Source organism: Ambystoma mexicanum, chromosome 2q (genome assembly GCF_040938575.1).
Source record: "Ambystoma mexicanum isolate Mex_15411 chromosome 2q, UKY_AmexF1_1, whole genome shotgun sequence".
Lineage (NCBI taxonomy): Eukaryota > Metazoa > Chordata > Amphibia > Caudata > Ambystomatidae > Ambystoma > Ambystoma mexicanum.
The window spans coordinates 541866416-541887803 of NC_090924.1; the positions used below are offsets into that span (position 1 = coordinate 541866416).

The 21388-nt window shown below is 45.1% G+C and overlaps 1 protein-coding gene across 2 annotated transcripts in view; it reads left to right on the forward strand.

Moving 5' to 3' along the window:
- PLCD1 (phospholipase C delta 1) overlaps window positions 1-21388 on the forward strand; it is a 447477-nt gene that overhangs the window by 367275 nt on the left and 58814 nt on the right. For both annotated transcript variants that reach the window (XM_069647688.1, XM_069647687.1), the window contains exons 9-10: window positions 10003-10161; window positions 16456-16603. In XM_069647688.1, the coding sequence (XP_069503789.1) occupies window positions 10003-10161; window positions 16456-16603 (307 nt within the window). The remainder of the gene's footprint in view (window positions 1-10002; window positions 10162-16455; window positions 16604-21388) is intronic.

Sequence of the window (21388 nt, forward strand, 5' to 3'; positions counted from 1 at the left end):
AAATCTGACAAAATTCCTATGGACCCTAAAAATGGGGATTGACTCGGTTTTACCGCAACCCAGAATCTGCCAATAACTGTATTTTGCAGTAATTCCAATGAAAATACTGCCAAACTCATAATGCGGCCCACTGTCCCACAGCAGTCTCTGTTTAAAATCGGGGAATACAAGTCGCACCCACTCCATCATGAAGGGATTGTCCTTCAGTAAACTCTGTAAGGTTGTGATGTACATTTCGCTCTAGACATTGGATGGTTGTGCTTTTATTAAGGGGGAAATGGTGCTGTTCGAGCAGAGCCGTGGTGGGTTGTGACCCCCTCCTTCTCTTCCCCTGGCCCAATAGCTAACTTCCATCAGTAACACCTTTGGCGTATAGAACATCTATTCCTCTAACTGCCTGTCTCCGAAGCGCGATCCAACGCACAGTGTTCTCAGCTTTCCTATTAACAAACTGACTTGTTTTATTTGTAGTGCAACATCGAGTAATGAGTTGTTTCACCAGTGCCTGGGGCCAGCTGGCATGTTGGCTGTGTAGCCCTGTCTACAGTGCCCTGAGACCAACTCGGTGGCATGGAAGATATTAAATACATTCTAATAGTAACACATCCATAGACCCAGCATGCAGATTCTATTGACGTGACGTGGAAACCCTCAAACATCTGCTACTGTTCTGTGGCAAATTGAGAAATGTGCGATCAATTCATGAGCCCCTGGACCGAGAAACATCCTTCATTGTGTGCCGACGAACGGTGGCAGAAAATGTTTAATGGGATTGATATGAAGCTGATACTCCCTTTACCGTCTTTTTTTTTGATAGAGCTTAAAAGATTTTTTGAAAGTGGACATAACTCAACCTTAATGATTGACTTATGAAAAAGATGCAAGAGTCGACCAGGGATCGGCAGGAATGAGAGGATTTATTGAATTACAATGAGATGGGATTGATGTTTGTAAAAACAAATTTAAAGGTTTGATTTTAAACCAAATTTAAAAAAAAAAATAACATAGGTAAGGCCTCCTTCTCTTGATCCTATTGATTAGTCGAAATAGGGCAATAACCATACTTCCTGTTGGACTGCCTTGTCTGAAATGGGGAAGTGACCGTACTTTTCTGCATGACTGCCATCCCTTGAAGTGAGCCGAGGCAGTACCTCTCTGAAGAACTCCTGTGTCTTGAATGGTGCAGGGGCCGTACTACTCTGCGAGACGGCTGTGTCTTGAGTGGTGCAGGGGCAGCACTTCTCTGCAGGACTCCTGTCTCTTGAATGGTGCAGGGGCAGCACTTCTCTGCATGACTCCTGTGTCTTATTTATTTATTAAATTTATATAGCGCGCAGGCAGCCCGGGGGTATTGTGGCACTGTTACTTGCAAGGAAGACTTAGTTACAATGTGAGCAGGTTGTGCCTTGGGTTACAGTAAGGCAGTGACCTGTGATCAGATATATCACATAATACATCATAGAATACAATTATGAGGGCTAGGCCATGTAATTGTTAGAAGAACAGGGTCGTTTTCAGGGTTTTCCGAAAGGCGGTCAGTGAGGGTTCAGAGCGCAGGGAGCTAGGGAGGGTGTTCCAGTGTACGGCAGCGAGGTACGGGAAACTGGTGCCCCCTGCTCTGGTCCTTTTTACCCTGGGTACTGAGAGCATGCTGGCATAGGGTGATCTAGTGGGTCTTGTGGAGGAGACCAGGTGGATCCTCTGCGAAAGGTACATTGGGACGGCAAGATGGACACATTTGTGGGTGATGCTTAGAGCCTTGAATAGGATCCTCTCCTTTATGGGGAGCCAGTGGGAAGCTTTTCTGGCAGCGGTGATGTGCTCTCTCTTGGCAATGCCTTGTGCAGCGCGTAGGGCACTGTTCTGTATTACTTGGAGCTTCTCAAGATTTTTGTTGGAGGTCCCAAGGAAAAGAATATTGCAGTAATCAAGTCGCGAGCCGGTTATGGCCCTGGCTATGTTAGTGCAGGTGTCTTTTGACAGATAAGGTCTGATTGCGTTAAGGAGTTTTGCATGGTAAGCGGCCGAGGAGGCAATGGCGTTTACTTGTCTGGTCATGGATAGATTGGAGTCTAGGTAGACGCCTAGTGTTTTTACCGTGTCAAGTACTGGGATCGTGATTGAGTCAATGGTGAAATGGCTGAACTGAGCGTCAAGTTTCTTGATGGTGTCAGGGGAGCCTACGAGTAGGAGCTCAGTTTTGTCGGAGTTAAGGCAGAGGCCGTTGATAGCCATCCACATTTGAATTGTGTTGTAGATGTTGTTGAGGGTAGCAGAGTCCGTGTCATAGTCGCCTGTCAGAGTGAGAAGGATCTGTGTGTCGTCGGCGTAGTTGGTGTAAGAGATGCCCATGGCGTCAAGGATGAGGAAGAGGGGGCGGGTGAAGATGTTGTAGAGGGTGGGGGAGAGGCAGGAGCCTAGGGGCACCCCACATAGCATGATAGAGGGTGATGCAGTGGCTAGGTCAGAGAAGACCTGCATGGTCCTGCCTTGGAGGAAGGAGGTGATCCATATAATGGCTTCTTGAGAGAAGTTGGCTGTGGAGGAGAGGTGGTGGCAGAGGATGTCGTGGTCTACAAGATCAAAAGCTGCCGACAGATCCAGGAGAAGGAGCAAGACAGGTTTGCCTTGGTCCCTTGCGTCGTCCATTTGGTTTTTTAGGTCGAGTAGGGCGGTCTCTGTCCCATGCCTAGGGCGAAAGCCGGATTGTCTCAGTCCAAGGAGGTTCTGTTCTTCGAGGAAGTGCTGGACCTGCAGGTAGGCTGCTTTGTCTAGAATCTTGAGGAGGAAAGGGACAGTGGTGATGGGGCGGTAGTTATTAGGGGAGGTGGGGTCAAGTGTGGGTTTCTTTATGAGGGGTCGGACCCATGCTTCCTTTAGGCAGGCGGGGACTCTCCCAGTGGTGAAGGAGGCGTTGACCAAGGCTGTTAGAAAAGGGGCCAAGGTGTCTGCGCAGTCTTTGATGATGGAGGCACTTGAATGGTGCAGGGGCAGTACTTCTCTGCAGGACTCCTGTGTCTTGAATGGTGCAGGGGCCGTACTACTCTGCAAGACGGCTGTGTCTTGAGTGGTGCAGGGGCAGCACTTCTCTGCAGGACTCCTGTCTCTTGAATGGTGCAGGGGCAGCACTTCTCTGCATGACTCCTGTCTCTTGAATGGTGCAGGGGCAGTACTTCTCTGCAGGACTCCTGTGTCTTGAATGGTGCAGGGGCCGTACTACTCTGCGAGACGGCTGTGTCTTGAGTGGTGCAGGGGCAGCACTTCTCTGCAGGACTCCTGTCTCTTGAATGGTGCAGGGGCAGCACTTCTCTGCATGACTCCTGTGTCTTGAATGGTGCAGGGGCAGTACTTCTCTGCAGGACTCCTGTGTCTTGAATGGTGCAGGGGCCGTACTACTCTGCATGACTCCTGTGTCTTGAGTGGTGCAGGCGCAGCACTTCTCTGCAGGACTCCTGTGTCTTGAATGGAGAGCGAAAGCACTTTCCTGCATGCTGCAGTTCATTTATAGAAATGGTAGTGTTGCCTGTGATTTACCCATTCACTTTGCACTTCCACTTCCTAAATAATTACTTATTTATTACTTTTGTACCCTGCTGCAGGCAAGGATCCAGCCACCTTTAGTGGCACTGTTTTTACCTGTCAGTGATGCTTGCACGATTTCTGTCCACACTGCACTGTTCTATGTGCGAGCAAGTTTGTGTGACCGGTGCCAGCACTGTACCTGCTCAGACTGCCTCCCAGGGGCCACCCTCGGATCTGTAGTATGCTGTGCATGTTTGTGGTCCTGACCTAGAGATTTTCAGTTTCTTCATAGCTGTTTCTGTTGGCAGATCCTTAAATACATTTCGTTTCTAGTAAGAGTAGAGTTTTATGTGGGCGCTAGCAAAGAGTGTGCAGTGTTTTCTTTTTTTAAACCTGACTATGCTGGGGCAGTGTCAGTCACATTATGCAGGGGAGGTGTTAGGACATGTGCAATACGTGCACCATACATGTTTGCACCACATCCACTCAAAAGTGTAAAAATGGAGTTTAGGCTCCCTACGCATTACGTCATTGGTCACTGATAAGACATCCAGGAAGTCACACCATCATACTCTGGTAATACTGTGTCGCGCCTTGCTGAGACATTCTCGTACAGTCGGGGACTACTTACTAAAAGCTAGCCAGTGTACTGAAAAGTCCCATACGCTCTGAGCAAATGTACACCAGCCCTGTGGATCACTTCTGGGGCAGTCGCCCAAGTTCAGCTGCCCTGCTGGTCACATCTAACGCTGTCCACCAGTGTGCATTGCATCTGCCCTGGGGCACAAAGGAGGAGGGGAGACTCTACTCCTCCCAGTGCTTATCCTTTTTGCTTTCGACTACCAACAAATGCCTGAATCCTCTCAACCCAAGAATCTTGTAAAACCACAGACACAACGCATCGTCATATTGAACATAGCTAGAAAAATGTTTTTCCCGAAAATGTATTTGTATTTATTTGAAGAACAGGGGTGTTAATTTTGATCAGAAATGGCTTACAATAACACCTTTATAGATGTGTATACACACGCGAAAATTCCAGTGTAAAAAAAGATGGATTGAAAAAAAAAGTGTTCGCACTTTTCACGCATATATATGTAAGCGGTGGGTTAGGGTAATTATCTATCTGTTGTATGGAGGCTTTGGGGGGTCTCCCCCCACATATAAAGTGCAATTTTATATTTTACATAAAATCTGTCTTTTTTGTCGCTGGATTTTTGCAGCGACTATATAGCGTAGAACCTACCAATGGTGGAGGCATTCTCACGGAGGTTAGTACATAGCACAAAGCCATACTTACGACTTTTTTTTCCAATGCTTGGTTTATGCAGAGGGGCAGCTCACATGCTAAGGTGTTTGTGGTTACATGTCTTTATATTGAATTAATTTGCTCCCACTAACTCACCCCCTTCCCTTTTCAGCGTGGCCAGAGCGCCAGGGGACCACGCCAGTGGTGATAGTGTGCAGTACAAATGTCCATTAACATATATCAAATCTTTTATCTCGAAAAATGTTGTAGTTAATGCATTTTTTTGTGGGGTGTCCATCCCCAAACCCCTTTTTCCCACCCCTAAAAACCCATCCCGACGGTTCCCCAAAAAATATAACCCTTTACCCCACCCTAAATACATTCACTATAAAAGTTTTCAAGATAAAAGATTAGCTATATGGGTATTGAAATATGAAGGATTCAATATAAACCCTGTATACTGGTGTTTGTGTGTTCAATGGGAGAGTTGGATGGGGAAGAGTGCCTAAAGTGCAGGCTGTATGACAAGGGAGGGAGTGAGAAAGGACACAGTTTCTGACAGAGTCTTTGCAGAGTCCCCTCTTCATAGATTGATATTAACCCATTAAACTGCAGTGTAAGTGACAAAGTGCCCTGTAAAGGACACCGCCGGTGTATAAGAAAGTCGACTAATGCAACAATTGTTGCCGGTGGCATTTGTTATGAATATGCCTGTATATTCACAGTAGAGGGTTTGCATATGTTTGCCTGTGTCTGACCATTGTGTAGACCCCTTTTCGCTGGTGGTACATCATGCCTTTCTGCAGATGAGAGAGGGAAATTTAAATAAAAATGAGAATGGGCCTCATTTCGAGTCCGGCGGTAACCGTGCCTGAAATTCCGGCAAGTTACCGCCAGACTCGTATTACCATTCCGCCTCTGTGATTCCTGGAATTACCGGGGCATTATGACCCCGGTGACCCGGGAATTCCGTAGGCGGAATTTGGTAAATCCCCATTCCTATTGAGCCGATAGGACTCAATGGGGAAGTGGAAACACCAGCACCATCTTGTGATGGTGCCCGTGTTTCCACATCCGCCTGCAGGCGGGTGGTGTTAAACCTGCCAGGTCAGACCTGGCGGGAATGACACCTCCGCCTGCAGGACTCGAGATCACCCGGTATGGAAACAACAGTGGCGGCGGATTTACCATCACTGTTATTTCCATACCGGGTGACTCGTAATGAGGCCCAATGTTGTGGGTTTGGTTACATTTGAGGTTATTAGCTTTGCCATATTCTATATGGGTGCAAAATCAGGTCCACATTATAAAACTGCTCACCAAGCACCACATTCTGGAATGTCGGCCACATTAAGTCAAAAGGATGGACTGCATCGTGTAATTGAAAATTAATAGATTGAGATGATTGGATCTGTGTTACCATTATATCACTGACAAAAAACAGCTGACCAGAGGCATCTCTCGCATGCAGGAATTATGGTGTGCCACATCATGCAGCACAACTTTATCCACCACAACTTTGAATGATGGATATTGTGTATTTAACTTGTATTGTATCGCCATGTTTTCTTGGTTTGCTTCATATCTTTCAATTTCTGTTCCAGTTTCTCTGGATAAGTAATGGATTTTCAGGCTCCACGCTGCCCGGCCTCGTGCTTGCTGTCTCTGGCACATCTTGCGGTGTGGTCTCTCTTCTGTTTGGGAGATCACGGGAAAGGACTTGGGTGCATCTACATCATGTACCCTTAGTTTGCTTCACCCGTCCATCTTCCAAGTGTTGACTGTTCTTCCAATGTAATTTTCCTCCAGCTTATAACACAGCGTGATTTTTAGCTTTCTTTAATGAACTTTTATTTTTGTTGGAACAAACATTTTTTTCAAGAATATATGTAGCCCTGTGATCTTTCCTCTAACCCAGAGGTGTCAAACGTACGTTACGTCAGCCCGATCAGTCCCAGGAAGAGCTTTCCTGGAGCCTTGCAGGCACGGTGCATGTTACAGAGGAACGTACCCTGACCTTTCATGACAGGCATAGGAAGGCACTGTCACCCGCAGCTAACTCTCTGCAGAGTGTTGGGGTGCAAAGCTGCGCCACACTAAAGACAAAACAACCTCTGATAATGGGTAACTAAAGGCACCCATTATCATCGCAATGACACGCGAACATGTAACCAATTAAATAATATAAGTTATTTATAACGCGCTTAATACTAGATCGAACCTGTGTTGCTCTGTGTCACTTTGCTTCCAAGGTGAGCACGTTGCCCTTGAGCTATCCTCCCGAGACAAATACACGCATACAAATAAACAGTTAATTCCATTTAAACAGTTATTTTCTATTAAGCAAAAACTGAATGGTATTGTTGTCTGCTGCCAACACCTAACAAATATGTAAACAAAGAATGCAATTACTCTGAGCTCAACAAGATGCTCAAAATTCCCCATACAACATCAATGGTGCCCGCCCAGGACACACTATTCGCAACAAGCTGCCTCTGAAATATGTTCATTTATCTGAAACAAAGATTAATCTACAATTTTGAAGAAACTACCACCTCGTGTAGCTTCTGCAGTCTGATGATGTGCACCCTAAGTCCTAAACAAGGTTACCGTGCATGAAACACTCAAATTGTGTCCATACCACACAATTAAATTAAAGCTCCAGTCAGTGACGCAGCACATCCAAGGCCTTTACTATGTTCTACTGGTCTGATATCCATTTGCATGAACTTAACAATTGACGTTTTCCTCAGTGTTGTGGTAGTCACAACTGCACCAGGTGCTGCTTCGATGATGTTGCAGCAGAACTATGCATTGATTTGCTGCAGTGAAATGCTCCCGTGCACTGTTGGTGATTGGTCAGCTGAAGCACCAGCATATTTAATGCGATCCCCTACAGACCTGGTTTAAATCTTAGGGATTTCTATCCTGTTTCTCCTGAAATGAATGCTGTAACATGCACCATACCAAGCAAGTCATAAAAACTTTGTTTTGCTCACTAATTTGAGGGGAAACATTTAGCCAACACCACTTTAAAAATCCAACAGCCGCCACTTTTAATATTATCTGGTTCGTTTTCGTAGGCTCAATGATCGGGCCAATGAGAGGAGCATGTGAATCCACACTGGCCCATTGTCCGATTGTGTTTGACACACGTTCAATTTCAACTTCGGTATCGACACCCAAATCTCCACCGCACCTTCTTGGAACCCAGCAACTCGCTGTGGTAGTATGCTGGCTTCTTTTGTTGCTTCCTTATTCTTACTTGATCGGCTGGCTTCATTTGGGAATTCCTTGCGTGTCGCATGTAGTTCACTGGTGTTCCTTTTTCTGAACTCTTGGATGGTGTTCTATGGTGTATCCACACGTACTCTGAGGTACATAATTTTAGTGTTAACTTCCAGTCCGCTCTTTGCATCCTTTGCCATTATTTTTGATGAGGTTGTTTGAGACCTCTTTGTTAATCAATGTCGTCTCTCCTGGGGCTTTCCCGGCCGTTTCATTGCTGCATTAGATTTGGAAAAGGCAGTATGATGGTAAATCATCGCCTCCTTCCCTGTTGTCTGCTGCATCTTCAGGCCCAAGCCCGCGCCTGCTATCTGCGAAGGCTAATTCCTGCCACTTTTACAGTGGCCAGAGCCTCTTCCAGACACCTACAGTCATGGTTTCTGGATCTTTGAGCAAGGGTAGGTCTGGGCCTCTGCCTTTTTCCTTACCCCACTAGTCATTTACTCAAGTGCCCAACAGCTCACCCTGTAAAGGCACACAGGTTCCTTCATTTGTATCTTGGGGACAACCTTAGTTCACTGTACTCCATGTACTTCCTTCTCATGTGGGTCTCTGTGCCCACGTATGCCCGAGCTGCACCAATTTGGCTTGCACTCCCTCCATCGTTTTTTAACTATTTGCCAAGATCTCTTCTTTAACTTGTTTACTCTTATCCGTTTAGCTGCCTCGAAGTGTAGTGTGAGGGTTTGTTCTAACTCTGTTTAATTTTTATGGGGCTGCCCCAAACAGATGTGACTGCTGAAGGGGGATTCAGTGTTAAACCTGGGTGGATTGTGGGACTCTACACAATGCTGCAATACCCCCCTGCTTCACCAGCATCGCCTCCGTTGCAACATCATTTCCAATTCCACCAGATGAATGCCATCCTTATTCTGCTTTCTAGAAGACACATTATTAAACCGCACCCACTCTTAATTTTATACATTTGCCTCTCTGTAATCTTCGTGTATCTTTTGCTCTTTTTTTTATTTACTGTTACCCCAACCTTTGGCTTTGTAAGTGATATTTCCTCTCTTAGGTATTTGATCGTTATCTGACCCCGCTTTGTTGTTGATTGCAATTCACACAAGATCACCACTTTAGGAGGTTATCAAAATCAAAGATGGATGTCCACGAATCATGGACAAAACATGGTCAAATTACGTTGATCACATCAAGGCTGACCACGTAAAAGGCAATGGACATCTCACGATGCCTGTCCTTGTAGACCCTTGCTACATGGACAGAGAACATGGATGTAATGACCTTAATTTATGGACAGAGCATGGACTTGAACATCTCGGACAGTCGGATCAGTGATGACCATGTATATACCTGGACAACTTTGTTTATCCATGAAACCAAGACAACCAAAGGTTGCCTGTCCATATATACCCCTGTTATGTGGACAGAGACCAAAAACAAAATGACCGTAATTCTTGTGCAGACCATGCACAGAAACCAGGGACAAAACAGACATGAAGATATGAGTAACTCCGTTTCACCATTATGCCTTGGTCGACCAAGGAACAGGGTAGTTCGGGTAACTTTCCTAGTCCCACTTACACACCACAAACACATACACTACTAAAACAAAACCTACCACACCATCATTCATCATCCTTCGCGTTTCCAAGACCCACTCTTTTTGCTACATTTTGCTTTTTGAAACATGTTTTTTGTCACTTTTATTTGTACTTTTTGTCACACATCTTTTGAGGGCCTATTCCTCACAGTGAAGCATTTCCTTAATGTATTTGTCACAATATAACCAGGCTCTGCAAAGAAGCAAGGGCACTCATTTGCACTTCCTGTATCCTTATGTTGTGTAGATGAAATAATCGGCATTAATATTACAAACTAATTGAAGTCATCTGCCCAAGATCAGTATTTGTACTGGTATGTATTATGGAGATCTGTTTAAAATAGTTATTTTTCTTTTTTTGTCGTGCATCCTGAGACAGCAACTGAAGGGGAAGATTCTTGTGAAGGGGAAGAAGCTGAAGAGCTTCCCACACAATGGCCCCAGCAGCAGCACTGAGGCTGCAGAGGTGTCCGACGAGGACGAAGCGGCAGACATGGATGATGAGTCGGTGAAGCATAAAGTGGCGAGTAAAAATGATGTAAGTCGTCCTTTGTAAAATTTCCAGAGTTAGGATGAAGCCAAATGTCTATTCATTCATTCGTTTGTTTATTTAAATTTATAGAGCACTTGTGCAAAAGCACTGTACAAAACTCAGTAATCGGTTGCCAATTCAAGTAATGGTTAATAGAACTGGTAAAACAAGTGTCTTCAATTTAGATGGCTAGGAAGAAAGTAAATTGGGAGCGGAAAGTAGAAAGAGTGGGATGTGAGCATAATTAAATTGGGAGAGAATTGCAGAGCATGGGGGTAAGGGGATAAACGGAGCAAAAATATAGCTCAACACAGTTGGGATAGGAACAAATAAGACAGAATGAGAAGATGAGCAAAGAAAATGGGATGGATTGTAGAAATAAACAAGAAAAGACATTTAAAAACAACGCAGATGGAGAAAGCGACCATGTGAAGAAAGGGAAGCCAGTGAAGAGGAGTTAGAGTAGAAGAAATGTGAGAACAGAGAACATGGTGCGAGACAAGAGTAGGGGAACAGTGGAGGAGTTAGTGCTAGTTTGTTCGAACAGTAGCAGGGAGGCCAGGGGGAGAGAAGAGCTGCAATCAAGACAAGAAAATATCAATGATAGAGTAAGCATTATGGTAGCCTGAAAAGTAAAAAAGGCAGATTTGTATAAATATTCTAGAATATATTCTATAAAATATTCTCCCATCTCCCACCCAGTGCGCCAACCTTTCTCCCTGGCTCTTTAACAATTATCTTGCCCCACTTGCACACCTAATTTCCACCTACTCCCCTCACGTCCAGTGTTCTGCAGATGACACACATCTGTGCTTCAAACTTCCCTCTGAGCATCTCCTTTCCTCTTCCATCATTCCTGACTGCCTATCTGCCATCCAGTCCTCGAGTACCTCCAATGATATCTGTCTCAATGCCAGCAAGATTGAGATCCTTCCCATTGGGACTCCTGCCCCCTATTTCTTTCCCTCACTCTGGCCACCCTCTATGGGTTCACCCCATTTCCCTCATCTGAAGCCAAAAACATTGGAGTCATCTTTGACTCATCTCTCTCCTTCCTCCCTCCCGACCAGGACCTTGCGAAGAAGGCCCACTTTCAACTCCACCTCCTCAAAGGAATCCTCCCTTTCCTTCATTTTTGCCAGAAGCTCAATGTCTCCAGAGCTCTGGTACTCTCTAGGCTTGACTACTGCAATAGCCTCTTACTTAATATACCCTCTTCCTCTCTACCTCCCCTCCAGCAAATCCAGAATAGGGCAGCAAGACTTATCCTTGGCCTCAAGCCCAGGGACTGCATCTCTACAGCCCTTAAAACTCTCAGCTGGCTCCAGGTTTCTGTCAGGATCAATTTCAAATCCCTCTGCATCATCCATAAGGCTGTCTGGGGCTGGGAACCATGCGATCTGCAACTTGCTCTCACTAAATGCACTCCTTCCAGATCTTTAATGTGCCTACGGCACCAATTCTCTGTGTTTTAAGCGATTTGCTAAATAGCGAGCTGATAGACAATCTCTTTCCTCAGCTAGCGTCCTCTTATGAAACTGCCTACTCCTTCCTCTTCGTCTTGAGCTGGATCTCCTCAAATTCCAGAAGCTCCTCAAGACTTTCCTGTTCGCCTCCTCCTTCCCCCTCTTTCATGTGCTAAATCCCAAAGTCACTGAGATTGGTGACCAGGGCCCTTATGCGTCCACCCGGGTCCTGGACTCACCCCCATTCGCTTTCAGCATCCACCCACTCCATGCACTTGCCTTAGGTGCCCACTGGCCTGTGCTATCACAGGCCTGCACTTATTTATTGGCAGTTGACCACTCACCAAATGATCTCTGGCAGTCACTTAACAGCTTGCAACCTACTCCTTAGCACTTTCCTCCTTGTTACTCCTAGCACTTATCCCCCACCCCCTCATTCCTCTCTCTCTCTCTCTCGCTCTCTCTGCACTTGAATGCTCTGACTGCTCACAAGGCCTAGTAGGACCACTTCTCTCTTTCATTGTTATATTTGCCTCTCATTCCCATGTTCCCTCCCAGCTGCCCTGTGGGCACTTTAGAACAAAATGTACTTGATGTATGAGCGCCTTACAAATGCACAATAAAATAAATACAATGAGGCTACAAATAGGAGATGAAAAAGACAAAAAAAGGATAAACAAATAACATCATGATTATGAGGAGAAAACGAAAGAAAAACCAAGGCATGGGGAGAAATAATATACTGCGGTTGGAAGACAAGTGTGGGGGAGGTCGTAGGAATGAAAAACATTAGTTTGAAGAAAAAATAAAAGAGCCGTGTGCCAAGGTTACGGGGTAAGAACAAGCAGAGAGATAAGAGGACTGTCAAGAAAGAGTAGAGCTTGAAATACCAAGACATGAAAGCGGTGACCCACGAAAACTGCAAACAAATCCAACCGAATAAGAAGAGCTGACCATTTATTGTGACGTGCTGAAGGAGAACAATTGATAACTTATAGGAGAGCTGTGTCGGTACAATGACGAGAACAGAAAGCAGACCGATAATCAGGTTAGAGAGTGAGCTGTAAGATGGTGAGATAGCGGCTTGTAAGCCATGTGTCCCAGAAGTTTGGAAAGAAAAGTAGGATGAGAAATAAGGCAATAATTAAAAGAAGGCAATGGGTCACGGGGTGGCTTTTTAATAGGAAAGATGGAGGCTTTCTTAAGCGAAGAGGGGAAACAAACTAAGTAAGAAGTTAAAGAGAGATTGATAATAAGGAAGGAGACAGGGAAAACTGAGTGAATGAGTTTCAATTACAGAGGGTCATGGGGGCAGCACTAGGATTAACCCTTTAAAGGACTGCCATCTCCGATTCACTGACATAGTCCACGGAATAGAATGTGGGAGCACTGATGTCTGGATGGTCAAGAAGAAGAAAAATATTGCCAAGCATAGAAGTTGAATATTAAGCAAAAACCGAGATTAAAAACATAAGAAGTAGTTTGGATCGAAGGAGAACTTCAAGTTGGAGAAGGTGTACGAAGTGGAACAAAAGGCAGTGAGGGGTAGAGAAAATCCAGGGATGATGTAATACCTGAGGATAGAGCCATACAGGAAGAATCGGGGTGTATGTAAGAAGAGAGAGATGCAGTGAGAACATAAAAAATGCACACATCACAGCACATCATGAGTGCCAGAGCAGAGGGCAAGGATAACCGGGTGGGCAGAGGGTAGTCAAAGGACATAAATAAATGAGCAGTTGATAAAAAAATGAAAAGCAGAGCTAGTAGAATCAGATGGAACATTGGAAAAGGTGTGATCAATGGAGGAGCTGGCCATATGACACAGCAAAGCACAAGGCTGCTATAAGTGGAAAGAATCCATGGTAGGAATAACAGCACTGAGTAAGGAAAAAGTATTAGCAGAACGAAAAAGCTTCTTCTTCTTCCTCCTCCTCATCCTCTTCCTCTTTCCTCTTCTTTCTTCTTCGCACACACACACACCCCACAGACAGCATTTGGCTAGTAGATCACTGGAAGGCAAGAGGTGGCAGGGGCAGGATCAAATCCCAGCAGTGATGGTGGATGAACAGCAATATGGACATGGTGCTCCTCTTTTCATTTGTATAGTTCTGCCCCATGTATTCTCTTATTTGCGAACCTGGGTTGCCAGGGGAAGTGTGGAGCAGAGTCGGTATGCTCGTTTGTTTTTATCTCCTGTTCTTTGTGAGACTTTATTGTCCTGCCAGTTTGCAATCTCGTTTTTGTGCTTTTTGTTGCTTTTTGGGAGGACATATTTCATACATCTGGAGCAGGGGTCTGCAACCTTTGGCTTTCCTGATGTTTTCGACTTCAACTCCCATGATTCTTCGCCAGTAATACCATGGATAGTGTTAATGGGAGTTGAAGTGAAAAGCAGTTGGAGAGCAAAGGTTGCAGACCCGGAATCTAGAGCATATCATTAATGTATGCATCAGCCTCCCATCTTTTGTTTAATGATTTAATCTGTCCTCAGCAAATCAAAATATCTGTCTTGAATGTCCTAATACATCTGTCAATATATCTATACATGTTTTTAAATTGTTCTTATTGCATTGTTTTGTTCAGTAACCACTGAAGGGATCTAACGCAAAAGTAACATTGAATTTTAAGTTTACTTGACCTCTAACTTATTGGTGCAATCTTTGTGTTAACATGTGCAGTTGTTTATGCTATGCTTGACAGAAGATTCAGGTGCACCTGTAATGTTTTTACAGTTGTGGGGACTGGTATCTGGAATCCATCTATGGTGAAGGAGGTTAATTCACTACTGAGTTTCTTAAGCAGAGCCTGGGAGCCCACTAGTAGAATCTCTGTCTCGTCGTCATTCAGGCATAAGTAGTTGGCCCCCATCCAGGATTGGATGGGCCCCCACCCAGGTTCGGATGGTCACATAGATTTTGTTACTGGTAAGTGCATCATCCAGGTAAGATCCAGATAGAGGGAGGAGAATTTGGGGGTTGTCTCCGTAGTTGGAGTAGCAGATGGTGATAGAGTCTAGGAGGTCGAACAAGGGTTTGGTGAGGATGTTGTAGATTAAGGGGGAGACACAAGACACTTGGGGGACTCCAGAGGATAGAGGGATAGGGGGCGCACTTGCAGTGTCTGAGAAGACTCTCATAGACCTGTTGGCCAGGAAGGAAGCATGCAATCTATGAGGTGGCTTCGTACAAGAAGTTGGCAGCAGTTGTGAGATGGTGGTATAATGTGTTATGGTCAACCAGGTTGAATGCAGCCAATAGGTCCAGGAGGAGAAGGAGCGCCGGTTCGCCTTCATCTTTGAAGGCGTCAAGTTGCAGTTTTAAATCCAGTAGTGCTGATTCTGCGTGATCCAGGCGGAAGCCGAACTGGTGCATCCCTAGGACGTGGTTCGCTTCGAGATGGGACTGAATTTGTATGTATGCTGCACTGTCTAGTATCTTTACTAGAAAAGGTACTGTGGTGATGGGTCGATAGTTGTTGGTAGAAAGTGCATCGAGGGAGGTTTACTTTTAGGCTGTTTGGGACTAGGTTGGATGAGGAGGAGGCATTGATAAATCTAGTTCAGAAAGGGTCTACGATTTCTGAGCAATCTTTGATAATCGTGGCGGGACATAATACCCCTTTGCATCTCGATGGTTTAAGGGTTTTGAGGATATTTCCAGTTTCTACTTCTGTTACTTTTTTTAAATTTGAAGACAAGGGTGTGGTGATTTGTCGTAGTATGGCAGGCCTTTTCGGTGGCTGCTGCCACGATTTTGAAATTATCATTCTGTTTATCTTTACTCCATCATTGCTGATCTTTCGCTGCCAGCAGATGTTTTTTTCCTATAATTGGTTTAGTCTTTTGCCTTCTCTGTATTTTGTTAAAAGCTTTCACTATGTGAAATCATTTTTCAGCCAACATTATCTACAGATACTCTGTGAAAGGTCCACACTTAAACAAAACAACAAATTCAAAAATACTAATGACATCATTTTCCAAAGTCATAGAAATTATGGAAATGAGGTGGAGTGAATTCGTCATGGGGCATTTGTGCAATCCACAGTTGGGATGAAAAAGAAAAAGGACACGGTTGCCTGCAATGCCATGTAGATAATAACAGCAGAGTTGTGCTTCAGGAGTGCAGTACCTTGAGAGCATGGCTGCAGGCTGCGTACTATGGGTCTGTGGCCATGCTCCGGCTCAGTACACAGAGAGCACTGTGGAAGATCATGCTGTATAGGTACTGAAGGATGGCGTAATGCACCTGTCCCCATGGTTGCCAGGGCCGCTGATGACGTATGTGATGTTATCGATGCCATATGTAAGATCTTAACAGTGCATGGCAGGGGTGAATTTGTGTTGCTTTAGACACCATAACTGGTGAATTTCTTTGCTTTTAAAGGTTTTTAATCATAAGCATAACTTTCTTCCAATCGAAGATTCTGTCGGGGGGAAAACACACACGTTATTTACTGTCATGTTCTCTAAGCAAGTGGTTCTGATGACCTAAAAAAATAAATTTGAAGAGTGAACCTTGTGAATGTCACCAACATGACATTATTGGACCAGCCTACAAGTTATCCATTAGGTGTGCCTATGTTATATTTTCCCTTTGTTTGACTACGAAAAAGATTCCTTGCTTCATCACTACTATGATTTGTATATTATTATGTAAAACATATAGTCAGTCTCTTTTTAGTCTTTATCCGTTCTGTCTTTCCTTTCTCTTCCCCCTCTTTCTTGCTCTCGATCTTTTTCACTGTATTCCCTCTTTCCACTAACAGTTTCCATATATCTGTGTCCTTTTTGATATTTTAAATGTTTTACAATATTGTTTCTTTTCTTCTCTAGAACTCTACATTAAAGCTGGCCAGAGAGTTGTCAGACATGGTTGTATATTGCAAGAGTGTACATTTCCGTGGTTTTGCGAACACAAAGCCCTTCTACGAGATGTCGTCCTTCGTTGAGAGTAAAGCTCAAAAGTTGGCTAGCGATTCAGGTACCTATTTGGAGTCTTAGATTTTTGTAACAATGAAATTCCCAGCTTATGTCAAGAGACTTTACCTGAGAGTCACTTTTACTTTCCCGCTCAAAGGCAGGTTCATTGGACGGTTGTGGATAAACTTTGTTAGCCACTTTTTTACATTTGAATAGTTGATATCATTATTGTGGGATGGTTTCTGGACAGATATAATGCAAAGTGGTCTTTCATATAGATTCCAGGTACCAATAAGTGAGCCAGGTTTCAAGATTTCTATTAAGGGATTTGTAAAGCATGGGCCAACTGAAAACATGCTGAGTTCTTCCCATATAACAAACAGAAAGGCCAGGGTGTGTCTCCTTAGTTCTTTGCAGGGCCTCACTGGCTCTGTAAGATCGCCAAATGTCTTACCTGGCCCCTCCAACAGTCCCAGAGCCTCTGTCCTTTGGCAGAGACAGACCAAGGCTCTTTCCCCAGCTCAGTCCACAGGGGCTTCTTAGGGGATTCCGTACCCTATTTCATGTGGGACTCCATTGCAAACTTCCCAGGGTAGGGTATCCCGCGACTGATCTTGGTCTGCAGATTCCTCAACAGTTTGGCCAGCGGAAGCAGATGATGTGAGGATGAGCAGGGAGAGGAAAGGGGTGTTGTGGACCGAAGGCTAGTCCCACTTGAGTTCCCCTGACATTGCCACTTTCCTGTTCTTTAAGCCGTAGATAATCCCTTTGACCCCCTTCTTCTGCCTCCTCTCATGTCTAGTCCTTCCTAGGGCCAACTTGACCCACTGGAAACTTCCTATGATGGCTAACGGGACTACTGTTAATCTTTTTAGGATTTCCTAGAAAGCACCTCTCCTCCCTCCTTGGCTTCTCTTTGGCGGTCCTTTTCTTTGATCTAAGTCGGTTCCTTAGTCAGACCTGTAGCCACCTGGCTGCTTCCTCCTTCCTGCTCTTTTTTGCCACTGATATTCCTTCTCCTCCTTACTGACTACTGTCTCAGTCCTGTCATTATCTTTGGCCGTCATCTCCTACTCTGTAGTACTGTCATTATGGGCGGTGATCCCTTCCTCTCTTGTGCTGGTACCTGAAGGGTCTGCCTCCTCTTCCTCCTTCCCAGCTGCTACTGCCCTTTGTTGGATACAACCTCTTCCTGATGTCAGTCTTCTCTGAATTGCCCCCCTATGTTGTCACTGCCCTTGCCTTAGAACAACCCTTGGCTGATATTACCAGCTACTCTGCTCCTTTCCTCGCCACCTCCTTCACCTCTGCTATTGTCACCTCCTTCAGCCACTTCTTCAGCTTTCTCTGTTTACCCAGCCACCAATCTTCTGTTCCCAGTCGCCTACAAACATGGGCCACTTGCTCCTACAGCCCATATTCACCAACTGATGCTCTGGCCTTTTATACTTTCGGTGCTTCTTCCTCTGAGTGGGACACAAGGGTACAGGTCTGCACCTGTGTCTTGAGATTGTGGAAGGCCTGGGATTGGATTCCAGTGCTGTGTGGTCTTGGTTCTACTTGAGGCTTTGTGGGCTGGACTAATTCTACATTCTGAATTCTAGTCTTCCCTTTCTGACCCTGCCCCCTCCCCTGGAGCTGCCAGTGATGAGCTGGGGCTGTGTGCCGATCTAGTGTGTAGATCGGGGACTGAAAATGCATTGGATAAGCAGAGTAAACTCTTTATTTTGGCCATAACTTCCTAAGCATGATGAAATGCAAACATTGTATCTCCTGCATGTGTTTCTTCCACCAGGAATCCATGGATCTCTTTGTTCACTTCCCTTATCACGTGTGTGATACACAGGGAGTTGAAGGTTTGAAAATTGTGTGTCCACGGGACTCTGCTGTTTACTGCTAGTCTTGCTAACTTTGTAAAATGACTCCTTTGATGCAAAGTGTAGTCTGTAACTCTTCACCCACCACTATTGCCTGACGACTGGAGGTTTTTCTTCTTAAAGGGCAATCTGCCATATAGAGAGCTGCAGGCTCTCACACTGGTAATGGCATTTGTCGGGCCTCTCTTCATAGAAGTCTTATAGCCTAAAAGGGCACAGGGTTTTCTGGGGTTCCTGCTCTAATGGTGTTGTGGGGCAGATATGGGTGGGCTAGGTGTGAAGCCCTAATGGGGTTTTGGTGCAGGTCTGTGTTAGCTAGGACGTTTTCCCTTCTGCAGAATTGGGGAGGGTCTTCATGGCTCTGGTGGTTATGCAGTTCCTAGAATCGGTTGCCCCCTGCCAAGTGAAGGACGCCAAGGGTAAGTGACCAGGGAATCCTCACCATGCTTCCCAGGCCCATGATCCACTGAAGGTCGCTGGGCTATAGAGCCACCCCCTTCATTGTCTGCAGAACCAGGCAGGGGAATTAATTTCAGGGCCTCATAATGTATTTCTGGAAATTGGGCAAGTGTGACATTTTAATTCCATGTATAGTTTGATATAAAGGCTTCAATGCATTGGCATAGGTTTTTCCCTTTCCGTGTCAGCAGTGAGTACTGCTGAAGTGCAGTCTGGTTGCTCCACACACACTGCAATTATACTAGTGAGAGACCTGCACCCTATCATATTCCAAGTCGGTCAGCCTGGTCATCTAACTTTCCCCTTCACTGGAGCTTGACATGTTTGTCAATTGTCTCGACTCTCGTGCTGTCTGTGTGGTGCTTGGGCTGGCGGTGTGCTGAGAAGGCTGGTCAGATCTCTTGTTAGTGGTGGCTACTATGGCATCGAAATCAGGCTCATCGAAGAAGCAGTGTAAACTAGATGGCTACACTAAGAAAGCAATGCTTGATACTGGATACCTCTCAGACTACTCAGTGGATACCTACTCAGTGGATACCGCCTGCGAGTGGGGATTCAGGGGACAGAGACCTGGTAGACCCCATTGCAACAGCCCTTAGTAAAGTCCAAGAAGGTATGGAGTGCATTGGGGATAAAATGTACACATTGTCGGCAAAAGTGGACTCCTCCAACACTAAGATAGAGGAACTGTGTGGCAGGATGTCTGAAGCAGATCAAAGAATATCCAAAACAGAAGACGCGATCCTGGAATTAGACTCAGCGGTGAGGACACTACAGAAGGAGCTCAGGGTGACTCGGGACAAAAACGACGATCTTAAAAACTGCTCCAGGCATAATATTAGGATCCTGGACCTTCCTTAGTCACCAACCACTGGTCCATTAGAACTTACCTGCTATGCTAGGAAACCCGGTCTTCTCCTATTTTCAGATTGAAAGGGCAGATGGATCCTTTGGGCCTTGCTGGCTCGTGGTCTCCCCTGAAGCATATTATCGCCAAAATCTTCAATTGATTCTGAAGGCAGCCAGGGAAAAAGGGACACTGCAGTTCCAATCCTCTGCTCTCAAGATCTATCCAGATTGCAGTCCCACTGTTCAGGCGACTAGGAAAACTTTCAATGATGTTTGGAAATAGCTGTGAGAAAAACAAGTGGCATATGCTATGCTGTTTCCTGCAAAAGATTATACATGCCAATAAGTCCTATTTCTTCAAATCATCAACGATGCAGTGGACTTTTGTACTGCCACATTCGGCTCCCCGTGCCCTCACCGCTGATATCCTTCACAAAAATACCATTGCACCGCAAGAAGATAATGATTCATCTACTGTGGCTGTGCGTTGATAACACTAATGCTTGTACATGTATAGTTGGATACACCCCCCCCATTGCTTAATGGCACTTCTTTGTTTGGTATTTTGTTTTGTTCTGATGGAGGAATTCCAGTGGCAGGTTTGGGAGGCCAGGGTGGGAAAGGGGTACAATTAAAACTGCCATAGGCTATTACTGTATGTGCCCTATGATTCTCCAAACCACCTTTATATCAAGTGTTTGCGACCTGGTCTAGAGCTGGCCGTGTTGCATCGCTAGACAACATCATGGTTCTGCTGATTTTCTATGTGTACTCCAGTGAGTAAGTCAACCACCATTAGATGCATTACATGGAATGTACGAAGGCTAAATAACCCCATTAAATCCCGCAAAGTGTTTTGGTATCTCCGGAGACATGGCACAGATGTTACTCTGTTGCAAGAAACCCATCTCATCAAAAATATGCATGCAACAGTAACACGTTCATGGGGAGAGCATAGCTGGTATGCCAGCTATTCCACCTATGCTAGGGGTGTGTTGATTTTAATGCGCAAAACTGTGGATTTTAAGCTACATGAGGTTGTGACTGATTCTGATGGAGGATATTTTATGATATGATATGTCATTTATAACACGTGTGCCTGTACACATGTTTCTAGGTGCGAAAATGGTGATGGGATATCTGGGTGGGAGGGATATTATTCTACTGTATATATGTGCCCCAAATGTCGGCGATCCTATCATATTGTTTGCTAAATGAATGACTTCCATGGAGGGCACTGTAATCTTCCGTTATGCAAGTGTTTAGATCAATCCTCCCAGTCAGTTCGGGGTCATCCACAATCGAAAACTATTTGTGAAGCATGCTCTACCTTGGACGTAGAGGACATCTGGTGTACTCGGCATCAAGATGTGAGTGAATACACATTCTACTCCAAAGCACATAATTCTTACTCACAAATTAATGTGTTGTTGGGATCCCTAAGAATTCTGAACAGAACAGTGACATCCTAGCGAGAATTCTATCTGATCACGGGTCAGTACTATTAGAGGTGTGGCTACGACATCAGACCCCTTAGGCTGCTACATGGAGATTTAAGCGTGAATCCCTAACAGACCTGGTATTCAGGACGGAGGTGCAAGAAGAAATTGCATTGTATTTTGACACCAATAGACCTGTCAATGATTACGCAGTGGTTTGGG